At 38.3% G+C, this 13,248-nt stretch overlaps 1 protein-coding gene across 9 annotated transcripts in view; it reads right to left on the bottom strand.

The window, feature by feature from the left end:
* The window catches only part of ntng1a (netrin g1a), a 251,461-nt gene that overhangs the window by 17,623 nt on the left and 220,590 nt on the right, over positions 1-13,248 (bottom strand). For 3 of the 9 annotated variants that reach the window (XM_049480888.1, XM_049480887.1, XM_049480889.1), the window contains exons 6-7: positions 11,034-11,201; positions 2,671-2,805 (exon numbers count right to left, since the gene is read on the bottom strand). The exons of 4 other annotated variants lie outside the window; for them this stretch is intronic. In XM_049480888.1, coding sequence (XP_049336845.1) covers positions 2,671-2,805; positions 11,034-11,201 — 303 coding nt within the window. The remainder of the gene's footprint in view (positions 1-2,670; positions 2,806-11,033; positions 11,202-13,248) is intronic. 2 more of the 9 variants (XM_049480890.1, XM_049480892.1) reach the window with 1 other exon arrangement.

The raw sequence follows: 13,248 nt of genomic DNA, 5'->3' as shown, positions 1-13,248 counted from the left end.
CTCGAAGAAAAAAGTCTCTCGCTCACTAAAGTCTCTCGCTCTCTCGCTCACTGTCTCTTGCTCTCTTTTGCTCACTTGTGCTGTCTCTCGCTCTCTTACTTGCTCTCTTTTGCTCACTTGCGCTGTCTCTCGCTCTCTTTTGCTCACTTGTGCTGTCTCTTGCTCTCTTACTTGCTCACTTGTGCTGTCTCTTGCTCTCTTACTTGCTCTCTTTTGCTCACTTGTGCTGTCTCTCGCTCTCTTACTTGCTCTCTTTTGCTCACTTGCGCTGTCTCTCGCTCTCTTTTGCTCACTTGTGCTGTCTCTTGCTCTCTTACTTGCTCACTTGTGCTGTCTCTTGCTCTCTTACTTGCTCTCTTTTGCTCACTTGCGCTGTCTCTCGCTCTCTTTTGCTCACTTGTGCTGTCTCTCGCTCACTTACCTTCTTTTGCTCACTCTCGCTTGCTCTCTATTGCTCAGTTGCGCTGTCTCTCGCTCCCTTACTCGGCCTCTTTTGCTCACTTGTGCTGTCTCTCGCTAACTTGCGCTGTCTCTCGCTCACTTACTCTCTTTCTTTTGCTCACTTGCACTCTTTTGCTCACTTAATCTCTCTCTTTTGCTCACTTAATCGCTCTCTCTTACTCACTTGCACTCTCTTGCTCACTTACTCGCTCTCTTCTGCTCACTTGCACTCTCTTGCTCACTTACTCGCTCTCTTTTGCTCACTTGCACTCTCTCGCTCACTTAATCACTCTCTTTTGCTCACTTGCACTGTCTCTCTCTGTCTTCCTGGGTCTGTTTTGCTCACTTGTGCTGTCTCTTACTCACTTGCACTCTCTCGCTCTCTTTTGCTCACTCGAACTGTCTTGCTTACTTAATCGCTCTCTTTTGCTCACTAGCGCTGTCTCTTGCTCACTTACTCGCTTTCTTTTGTCCCCTCATGCTGTCTCTCAATCCCTCACTCATGCTGTCTCTCGCTCACTTACTCGCTCTCTTTTGCTCACTCCTACTTTCTCTCGCTCACTTGCACTGTCTCTCGCTCACTCGCTCTCTATTGCTCACTTACACTTTTATGCTCACTTACTCGCTCTCTTTTTCTCACTTGCTCTGTCTCTTGCTCACTTACACTCTTATGCTCACTTACACTCTTATGCTGACTTACTCGCTCTCTTTTGTTCACTCTTACTTTCTCTTGCTCACTCGTGCTGTCTCTCGCGCACTCTAAAAGTGCGCTGCTAGAAGTAAACCACACTTACACTATTATTAATAGTTACTGTCCCTCTCTAGAAAGTAGAGGGAAATATCAGCATTGTGTGTCTGTTAGCCGACATTACTACAGCAGAAACTAGCAGTTAGTGTTCTCCTCCAAGCATGTTGAGCTGTAGCTGCATTAGCAGAACTGGGGGAAGCACATGCTAAAGCTACAGCTACAGGCATCAGGAGTTCAGAGGCATTACAAGCTGGAGCATCGTGCCATAGAGTCCTAGATACTGCCGAGGGGATTAGTAAATTGGTTAAAATTGGGTTAGTATATATTCATATATCTCCTGCTAAAGCTGTTAGTCCAGAGAGCTTTATATCCACAGCCAAGCAACAGGCATCAACAGAGAGAGAGAGAGAGAGAGAAAGAGCAGAGAGAGAGAGAGCAGAGAGAGAGAGAGAGACAGAGAGAGAAGGAGAGAGGGACTGCAAAAACTATATCTTTGCATTGAAAAGCGTCTTAAATTTAGTAAGTATATTAATATCATTAATAAAAGAATCATAAAAACAATATGACTAAAATAATTTCTATATAATTATTTTATTTTGCTACAAAACGAAGGACAAGTAATAATATACTAGTACTATACTACAATTATCGATTTTTAGTTTACTACATAATTTGAACACAGAAACTGTGTCTCTTACACTGTGTCAAAATTTCCTCATGAATGGACCAATAGAATTTCTTTAAAATGGCCTGAAATAAACTATTTTTACATTGCCTTCCTTTGAAAGTTTAGAAGGTTTTTTTCTCTCTCCTGTAAAGTTGCTGTTTTGTAGATTTTCATTGGCTAGCGACATAGATGTATATATATATATATATATATATATATATATATATATATATATATATATATATATATATATATATATATACATATATACAGCCCATTCTACACAAGACAATATACTGCTATGAACAACTGCTGTCTCTGCTGCTCCATGCTGTTTACACACTAAGAGCGAGGTATGTGCAGCGTTCACTGCTCGCGGCTGAGCGACTAGGTTAACTTTGTGTACATCTGCACTGCACGTCCCACTGAAAACACTGTGAACTTGTTTTAAGGTTCTATGTCTGATTTTTAGTTCATTTATATTATATATATATATACTAATATTTTAATTGACACCACTAATATAAATATAATTGCATTTTACATTTCTTGCTTAAATCATTATTTTATTTATATTTAAATATACACTATAAAATGCATCTTATGCATCTTAGGAAAAACAAGTGCATAGTTTATACTGTAATATTAATATTATAACATGCTTTAACTCACAAATATAAGCTTTTTTAGTGCAGTGAGAGAGAGAATAACAAAGAGACAGAGAGAGAGAGAGATAAAGATAGAAAGAGAGAGGATAATATAGAGCAGGGCCGTGCACTGTCAGGCAGGTGGTAGTTATTTTATATTTACTTACATTTGCAGCCATTGTCCCATAAATATCCAGGCTCACACTCATGGCACTTAACGCCTGTCGCTCCAACCTTACACTTACAAAACCCCGTGGCATTACAGCGATCGCTCTCAGAGCCAAAGGGATTACAATTACAGTCTGTAGAAACAAGACACACACACACACACACACACACACACACATATATATATATATACACACACACACGCCTCATCAATTACCGCCCGAGATTCAGGGGCGTCGTCATCAGAAGGCCTTCAGGCTACACATCATTATTATTACAGGGGGAGCCCAGCCGCCGCCGCGCCGGCTAACGGCTCAGAGGGGTGGAGGGATGAAGGATGGAGGGATGAAGAGATGGAGGGAGGGGCTGAGAGCATGAAGATGCTGATAAACACTCTAAACATCAGTGTAGATTAACATTACTGCAGAGAGATCACTTAAAAACGATGAGTTTCTTTAATTTTACCAAATAAAAAAAAAAACCTCTGGAATATAATCAAGAGGAAGATGGATGATCACAAACCATCAAACCACCAAACTGAACTGCTGGAATTTTTTTAGCACCAGGAGTAAAGCAGCATAAAGTTATCCAAAAGCAGTGTGTAAGACTGGTGGAGGAGAAGAACATGATGCCAAGATGCATGAAAAAAACTGTGATTAAAAACCAACCAGGATTATTCCACCAAATATTGATTTCTGAACTCTTAAAACTTTATGAATATGAACTTGTTTACTTTGCATTATTCAAGGTCTGAAAGCTCTGCATCTTTTTTGCAAATTTTAAATTGTTCAATATTTTTATTTGGAATTTGTTAGAAATGTCTGTAGTTTATAGAATAAAACATCAATGTTCATTTTACTCAAACATAAACCTATAAATAGCAAATCTTATTTTTTCCAGCGCTGTATATACATACAGTGAGTCCAAGAAGTATTTGATCCCTTGCTGATTTTCTTCGTTGGCCCACTAATAAAGACATGATCATTCTATACTTTTAATGGTAGATGTATTCTTACATGGAGAGACAGAATATTAAAAAGAAAATCCAGAAAATAAATCTAAGGAATATATATTAATTGATTTGTATTTCATGGAGTGAAATAAGTACTTGATCCCTTAGTATTCATTAGAAGTTCTGGCTTTTACAGACCAGTTAGACACTCCCAATCAACTTGTTACCTGACCTGAAGCCACCTGTTCTCACTAATCACTTGTGTGAAAAACACCTGTCCACAGAATCAGACAGATCACACAGATTTCAAGTCTCCAACATGGGTAAAACCAAAGAGCTGTCACAGGACCTCAGAGTCAGAATTGTTGACCTTCACAAAGCTGGAATGGGCTACAAAAAGATTAGTAAGGTGTTGGATGTGAAAGTAACAACTATTGGTGCAATTATCAGAAAGTTTAAAGAGTATAACATGACAATCAACAGACCTCGGCCCGGTGCTCCAAAGAAGATTTCGCCTCGTGGGGTGGCAATGATGCTGAGAACGGTCAGAAATCGTCCTGCAACCACTCGGCAGGAGTTAGCAAATGACCTGAATGCAGCTGGGACCACAGTTTGCAAGGAAACAATTGGCAACACTTTGCGCAACAATGGATTCACATCCTGCAGTGCCCGAAAGGTACCCCTGCTGAAGAGAGCACATGTGGAGGCGCGCCTCAAGTATGCCAATGATCATTTGAAAGATGAACCAAGTTATTGGGAGAAGGTTTTGTGGTCAGACGAGACCAAAATTGAACTTTTTGGCCTCAACTCCACCCGCCATGTGTGGAGGAAGAAAAATGCTGCCTATGACCCCAAGAACACTGTGCCCACCGTCAAGCATGGAGGTGGAAGCATAATGTTTTGGGGGTGTTTCTCTGCCAAGGGTACAGGGCTACTTCACCGCATCACTGGGAAGATGGATGGAGCCATGTACCGCACAATCCTGAGGGACAACCTCCTCCCCTCTGCCAGGGATCTGAAAATGGGCCGTGGTTGGGTCTTCCAACATGATAACGACCCTAAACATACAGCAAAGGCAACAAAGGATTGGCTCAAGAAAAATCACATTAAGGTCATGGAGTGGCCCAGCCAGTCGCCAGACCTCAATCCGATCGAAAATCTATGGAGGGAGCTGAAGGTCAGAGTTGCCAAGCGACAGCCCACCAACCTTCATGATTTAGAGAGGATCTGCAAAGAAGAGTGGGCCAAAATTCCCCCTGGTGTGTGTGCTAAACTTGTGGTTAACTACAACAAACGTCTCACCGCTGTGCTTGCAAACAAAGGCTTTGCCACTAAGTATTGAGTGTGTTTGGCAAGAGGGATCAAATACTTATTTTCCTCATTGAAATACAAATTAATTAAAATATATTCTTTAAAATTATATTCTGGATTTTTGTCTTGATATTCTGTCTCTCCATGTTAGAATAAATCTACCATTAAAAGTGCAGAAGGATAGTGTCTTTATTAGTGGGCAAACAAAGAAAATCAGCAAGGGATCAAATACTTCTTGGACTCACTGTATATGTGCATATAAATACACATACACTGGATATTCTATTCTATATATATATATATATATATATATATATATATATATATATATATATATATATATATATATATATATATATATATTATAAGCTGTAGCTTTCCCAGTCCCAATCCAGACCAACCCCTGCACTGTGCACTCCTTCACCATCAGCTTCATTATCAGAGATTATACTGATATCACTGTCAAACATTGCTTTGAATAACAATTAATGGTTGAAAATATTTTATATAAATGATTTAGACCAGGCATGTCAAACTCAGTTTGGCTCTGGGGCCGGATCCAGACTTTCTGTTCTCAGGTGGGCCGGATCAGTAAAAGAATGTCAACTCCAAATATTTAGCTTTGTTTTTCAGTACTATGCTTTATTATTCAGCCTACATTTTTAGCCTACCCTACATATTATAATCATGGATGAAAAGGGATCTTTTCTAAGCACAACACATTTATTCATAAAACAATGGAAAAAAATGATTTTCATGTTTGGCGGTGAATGTGTTAACAACTGGTTTATTTTAACAGTTGAGTGAATGCAGTTTTACACCTGAACCAACTCACCACATCAACAAACTCAAGTGGGAGCTATGAAAAAATATTTTCACCTTAATTGTCATACTGCTTTGAAATAAAAAAAAAAAAGAAATACAAAATAAAAGTTATAGCAGTGCATGGGCAATAAGATTAGACTACATCAGATCAAACTACTAGGCTGGGCCTACTGAAGCTGAGAACATACTGCACAATATTAACTGTCTTTAATATGAAACCAGATGAATCTTATTTTTAATGATCTGTATTCATGAGTGCAAACAAATTTCGTGTCATCACACTTTTTCTTTTTTTCTCTCTCTCTCTCTCTCTCTCTCTCTCTCTCTCACTGCATTCCTGCAGTCTACTTGCTGCTGTGGTGAAGCAAGATTGCCGTGTCTGTGCTGCATGCGGGACATTTACTGCCCTCTAGCGACCGGAGAGAGCATTTAATTTGTATTCATTTAAAAAAAATCACAACTTTTGATAGAAATGAGCTAGAAACTCGCTTCTTTTTTTGACATACTCAGAAATTTATGCCAAATTTATGTCAAACATACGGCCCGCGGGCCGGACCAGGCCCGTTGGATGATTTAATCCGGCCCGCGGGCCGTATGTTTGACATGCCTGATTTAGACCAATATACCATATTTTTCCTAAACTTCTTATGTATGAATTTTACCAGTCAGGTATTAACGAGTAGTAAAGTCACTCTGAAAGCTGAAGTACAGCATTATAAGGGTGAGTTTACAGTGAAGTTTCTCCAGCACTAAGGCTGGGTGCAGCAGCATTAGCATTAGCACTGCTAATTGCAGCGCTAGCTCTTTCTCGGTTCAGAGGTGAGCCTATTGGACTGTAGTCTGCATGTTCACAGTGTTAAAACAATCTATGTGGGATGAACTGCTATCTGATAGCACTCTGGCTTACCGGAATAGCTCAACGCTATTGTGTGGTAATTACTAGCGCTAAGCCTTGTGCCGGCACCATTAAAATAGCATCAGAGTTTAAGAATAAATCTACGCTGATGGGTGTGGTCGTCTGGAGGTGACGTGTGTTCAGGTAAATTTCTGGCGTGATTATATCTTGGCTGCAGGAAACACAGGAGCTCCACTGACTGATTAAAACCCTGACAACAGTCAACATTCAGCTGCCCAATTCTATCTTAGCCTTGCAGGAGCGCTTGTACACCTCCACTCCTTACACACAAAATAAATGCGCTGCAGAGCACAAATCCAGCTTTTACATCATTAATAAACAGAATAAAGAATGAAATTACATTACTTTTCCCCTTAAATGAGCTGCTGGTGTATTTTCACAGCGTGAACAAGCAGTTCAGTATCTGTCTCTGCTGAGACGCACAAAAGCGCCGCACTGTTAAGATACGAACGCACCAAAGTCAGAGCTCACCCGGCTCTTAAAGGGAATTCTGACTGGCACACTGATTGGTTTATTTCACATTAGTCTAAAAACTAACCACACGCATGAAAAATTAAGAGAATTAGTATATTTGCACCCTCATGATACCAAACACACACCAACACGCCCTAAATCCATCCGATACACTATTAATTGCTAAAATATACATTGATAAATAACACCTTTGGAATAAAATAAGAGAGCACTTAAAAATGATGAGTTTCTTTGATTTGACCAAATTAAAAAACCTCTGGAATATAATCAAGAGGAAGATGATCACAAACCAACAAACCACCAAACTGAACTGCTTGAATTTTTGCACCAGGAGTAAAGCAGCATAAAGTTATCCAAAAGCAGTGTGTAAGACTGGTGGAGGAGAAGAACACGATGCCAAGATATATTAATTAAAACTGTGATTAAAAACAAAAAAGGATTATTCCACCAAATATTGATTTCTGAACTCTTAAAAATACTTTATGAATATGAACTTGTTTTTTTGCAATATTTTGAGGTCTGAATTTGGGAGAAATGTTGTCTGTAGTTTATAGAATAAAACAACAATTTTCATTTTACTCAAACATAAACCTATAAATAGCAAAATCAGAATAACCCACTAAGTCAAAAAGCAATATTAATGCTGGTGTGTAATTACATAATCTATACAACTGTAATAAATCTGTAATAATGCGTATTTCACCAGTAATTACACTGTTATTTATTGGTATGGATTGTTAATATTGTTTATTATAAATTGGAACAGGTATGTTAGAGCAGGACACATGTTATAAAGTATTGAGTTTCAGGGTCTGCAGGACTGGGACTGAGACTTCCAGCAGGGTTTAGGAGATATACTGGTTAGTTTTAGTGAATTGGGTCTATCTGATATATGGTGAGACACATGGTGGGAACACTCAGATGTTCAGACGGCAGCTGCTGGAGGAGGAGTAGGAATGATCTGATTGGCTGGAGGTTTAAATGATGGAGGTAATGGATCTTATTCTCACAGTCTGGAGCTTCCTCCTGAGGTGTGTTCACACACTGTCTACAGGTACAGCACGCTACGCTTTAGACGCTTCAGCTCTATTCCAAAAACACACAAACAATCCCATAATCCCCTGCTCCACACGGCACCCCGCAGAACAGCCAGTCAGGAACCGATTTCCTCTACAACACCACATCCAGATGCAGCACCAGCTACTTTAAGATGATGCGTCAACCAACCACAGATTTGTACTGTAAGAGTATAAAGCTTGTCGCTGGGTCTATCCCTTACATTAAGGTACAAAAAAGTACCTTTCAGTGAAAGTCCTTTTTTGTACCATTGTTTTAAAGATATATATATATATATATATATATATATATATATATATATATATATATATATATATATATATATATATATATATATACAATAACACTTACTGCACAGATCAGACGTTTTTCTTTACTAAAATTCACACAGGTGCCTAAAACTATTGCACACTGTATATTCAAACAGAGATCTTTGATTTGAGTCAATTTATAATAACTTATAAGTTTATTCTGTTGGGACAAACTCTTTTTGGTGCATTTTTTTTTGGTCCTCCAGTTTCTGACTTTCACCTTCAGTGTGTAGTCATTCCCCCCAAAGCTGCCTTTGGTCAACTTGTAGATCATATATTAAAATGAATTGTCTGTCCTCTATATTCACCTTTTACAGGCTTACAGTGTGAACATGTATAAAATGTATATTTACATTTTGTAAAATTGGATTCAATAGAAAAGTATGTTGAAGAAATCAACATATGTATTGATTAATTTGGAAGAAAAGACACTAAATAGATTTTTTTGTGCAAATAAACTGGTATAACAAAAAGAAAAAAAAAACGTTAAATCAACTTCTCTTTTAGTTGTAATAACTTAATATGTAATAAAATGTTTTATATTTGTATAATTTATGCTAACTCAAGTTTTCATTACCCATTATTTAACTTTTTCAAGGCAACCGGGTTTTTAAATAAATTCAGCTTTATTTGGGCTTACAGTGTGAAACGGGAAGAGTATTCTTGAATGATGGAGCTCCATATATTACTTTTGGTATTAGGTGGGCTGGTATTCAATCAAATTTGCCTTTCCTGGACAGTAGAGACAGTTACTCCAACAAAAGCAGGACAAACTGTTTTTTTAATATCCTCTTTACTTCAGAAGAAGCAATATATTGTCCATATAATGTATTGTATTTCTGTGGGGCTTGTCCAAATAAAACCCATCTATTTATAAAGGATAATAGTAAGACAATGCATGTAACTAATAAGTGTGTTATACTGTATCAGTGTATTCTGACCACATTCAAAGTCTTTATAGGCAAGTTTTATATTTAAGATTCTCCAAAGTAGCTCCTCTTGATTAGATTAGACAGTTTTGCACATCTCTGCTGGATTTTCTCAGTCAGCTTTATGAGGTAGAGTCACCTGGAATTCAGCCTTTCAGTTAACAGCTGTGCTGAACTCATCAAGAGTTAATTACTTGAATTTCTTGTCTCTTAATAAAGTGTTTGAGAGCATCAGTTAAAGTAAAGTAGTGAAGAGGTAGAGTTACAGGTATACAGTGAATAGTGAATATTTGAGTAATGTTCGAATCCAGATTATGAGAAGCAAAAACTACTCAACTAAATAAAGAAACTTTAAGACTGAACTTTCCCCAAGTGCAGTCGCAAATGCTAATACCATCAAAAACAACATAGTGATAAAACTGGCACTCATCAGTACCGCCCCTAGGAAAGGAGGCGCAAGAGTTTCCTTTGTTGCCGTAAGTTAACAGTAATTAAAAGCTTCTTCACAGAGTATTTAGGTTTGTTTAACACTGTTTTTAAGTTAATACATAATTCCTTATGTGTTCCTTCATAATCTGATCCACTTAAAAATGATGAGTTTCTTTGATTTTACCAAATTGAAAACCTCTGGAATATAATCAAGAGGAAGATGGATGATCACAAGCCATCAAACCACCAAACTGAACTGCTTGAATTTTTGCACCAGGAGTAAATCAGCATAAAGTTATCCAAAAGCAGTGTGTAAGACTGGTGGAGGAGGAGAACATGATGCCAAGATGCATGAATTAAAACTGTGATTAAAAACTAACCAGGGTTTTCTTTGCATTATTTGAGGTCTGAAAGCTCTGCATCTTTTTTTTTGGCATTTCAGCTATTTCTCATTTTCTGTAAATAAATGCTCTAAATGAGAATATTTTTATTTGGAATTTGGGAGAAATGTTGTCTGTAGTTTATAGAATAAAACAACAATGTTCATTTTACTCAAACATAAACCTATAAATAGCACAATCAGAGAAACTAACGTGGTCACTTATTTTTTTTCCAGATATTATATAAATTAATGCTAAAATATTTTAATTAATCAATGCTACTTTTTAATTTAAACTAATTTAAACTCTAAACTACCTGATTTATACCTGAATTATGGAAATATTCCTGGATCTGGGCTCATGCCGAGGTGTTCAGTAATCTCGAACAGATTTGCAGATCGTGGTACACAGTTTCTAGCGCTGTACAAACTTTTATTATCTTATTATCTAGTACAGAAGTTCTAACAGTACAGAACAGAGCTAATGCAGGTTCTGGAGGTCTGGAAGCCGGGTGGAGGATGCAGGAGGAGCTGTGTCACATGCAGGTGAGGTGAGGTGAGGTGAGGTGACGGCTGAACGCTGGGAGATGATGATGGAGGAGGAGGAGGAGGATGGACAGGTGGACAGATGGCCGAGGCGAAGGGTGACGGGGTGACAGTAGGGGGCGCTAAGCAGCGTGTGTGACGGGGGGGAGGGGGGTGAAATGGGGGTGTGTGGGGGTGAGGAAGAGGAGGAGGAGGTGGGGGGGGTGCACTGACCTATGCAAACATTCTCATCGTCCAGCTCGGCCGAAGCATTGCGGAAGAAGCCCAGCTTGCAGAGCTGACAGTGCTGCCCCCTAGTGTTGTGCTTACAGCTCACGCAAATGACGGTGTTTAACAGCTCGATGTAGCTGCAGCGGTTGGAGTGGCCGAAGCACTCGCAGTCTTGCAGAGAGGGAGAGAAACCACGCCCTGTTTAAAGCCGGCTGTGTGTGTGTGTGTGTGTGTGCTTATATAGTGGCTTGCAATAGTATTCCAGTTTTTAAACTTTCCCACATTTTGTCGCCTTACAACCACAAACTAGAGATTTAAAGTGACAGACAAACACAAAGTATTGCATTTTATTTGATAAACAGATATATAAAACCATGTATTCTTTTTGTTCTACTTTACACTCATATGCAATATTTTCTGTTGGTCGATCACTTTAAATCTCAATAAAATACATTTATTATATGTGGAAAAGTTCAAGGGGTATGAATACTTTTGCAAGCCACTGTATATTAATGAGTATGTGTATATGTGTATGAGAGTGTGAGTTTGTATTGAATGGACTGTGGAATGGGCTTCAAAGTGACCTGGGTAGAAAAGGTATAAAAACTTAAATATTTAAATATTTATTTATATTTTAATTAATTATATTTTTGTATTAAATACACAAATTGTGTGTTTTCAAAATAACAAAATACGAAAATTCACCATGTGCAATAAATTTGCAATAAATGCAAAAAGAATTATCTCATATTTTAAAATTTTTCATCTTATATTGTTGTATATTTTATATTTCTCTTCTGTTCTGCCTTCTACACTGCTATAACATTGCAAAATATAATAATTAAGGATTATTATTATCATGTCTTGTCTTGCTATGTCTTCTTTTGTTTTGTCACGTGTTGTCCTGTCTTGTCTTGTCTGTTCTTGTCATGTCATATCTTGTCTTGTTCTAAAAGAGCTTGAAGCAAACGTTCGGGTACCCTACATGGTTAGTACTTCATCTACCAGATGTTTCCGGTCTACATTCGTATTGCATGTGTTAAATGTATTTTCAGTTGTTTTTTTAAGAAAAGTTGAGGATTTACCATTTTTAAAGTATTTAGGCCTGTGATTACAGTGACTAAGATAGCATTAGGAAACCCATGGGTAGTTCTAATAAAGACATTACACAGTGTATCTTTGCTATCATAACCATGGGAAAAGTACACCGTGTGCATGTTGAAACACACAAGAGGCATGTACTAATTCTCTTTATAAAATTATCATGTGAGTATTTGGGGCATAACGTGAAATTAACCAATCAGCGCGTCTCTTGCTCTCATTCCCTTTAAGTGCCAGGTGAGCTCTGACTTTGGCGGATTGCTATTTTAACGGTGCAGCCGGAAGGCGTGAAAATAGACTAAAGATAATGATCTAAAATGATCTAAAACCAAATAAAGCTAAAGTAGATGATTTAGACTTCATGGGCATCAGGGAACTCATGGGCATTTCTAATAAAGACATTCCACAGTCCATTTGTGTGTGTGTGTGTATATACGTGTATATGAGTGTGTCTGTGTGTGTGTGTGTGTGTGTGTGTGTGTGTGTGTGTGTTTCGACGGCATACTGGGCATGCTGGGATAGCGAGGCTGGAGTTAGCGGGAGGACGGCAGCCACTGGCACGGACACAGCCTGCAGATCACCTTTAGAGTCACGAGGAAGCATGTCTGTGTTAGTGAGACGCACTGGACTGAGCATACACTGCAGAGGAGGAGGAGGATGAAGATGATGATGAAGATGATGACCATGATAGCGATGAAGACACAGAGACAGATTAGAAGGCTGGATCACAACGACATGGAAAAAACATGAAGTCCTGAATCACAAATACTAGTGTTGTAGATATATAGATAGATACTTTATTTATCCCGAAGGAAATTTAGGTCAAGACGGCTAGACGGCTAGACGGCTAGAGCCGAGTCCTAGTGAAGACCGAGAATAGGATTTAAAAATAAAAACATGAAAATATCGTCTCTGTTTATAAAATTTATGCCTAATCTGTGTCTCTTTTAATCAGAAGTCGCCACATGAAGTCAAGTGAATCAAATTCTTTTAATTTTTATTATAAAAAAAAAACAATAACAATTTGCCCTCAAACAGCTCATCGCTAAGGTTAGTTAGCTTGTCGCTAGCTTTAGTTCTCTCCCCAGTAACATTAGTATTTTAGCTGGCTCATCAC

The sequence above is a fragment of the Astyanax mexicanus genome, chromosome 6 (assembly GCF_023375975.1).
Source record: "Astyanax mexicanus isolate ESR-SI-001 chromosome 6, AstMex3_surface, whole genome shotgun sequence".
NCBI lineage: Eukaryota > Metazoa > Chordata > Actinopteri > Characiformes > Acestrorhamphidae > Astyanax > Astyanax mexicanus.
This window is presented reverse-complemented; position numbering and strand designations above follow the sequence as displayed.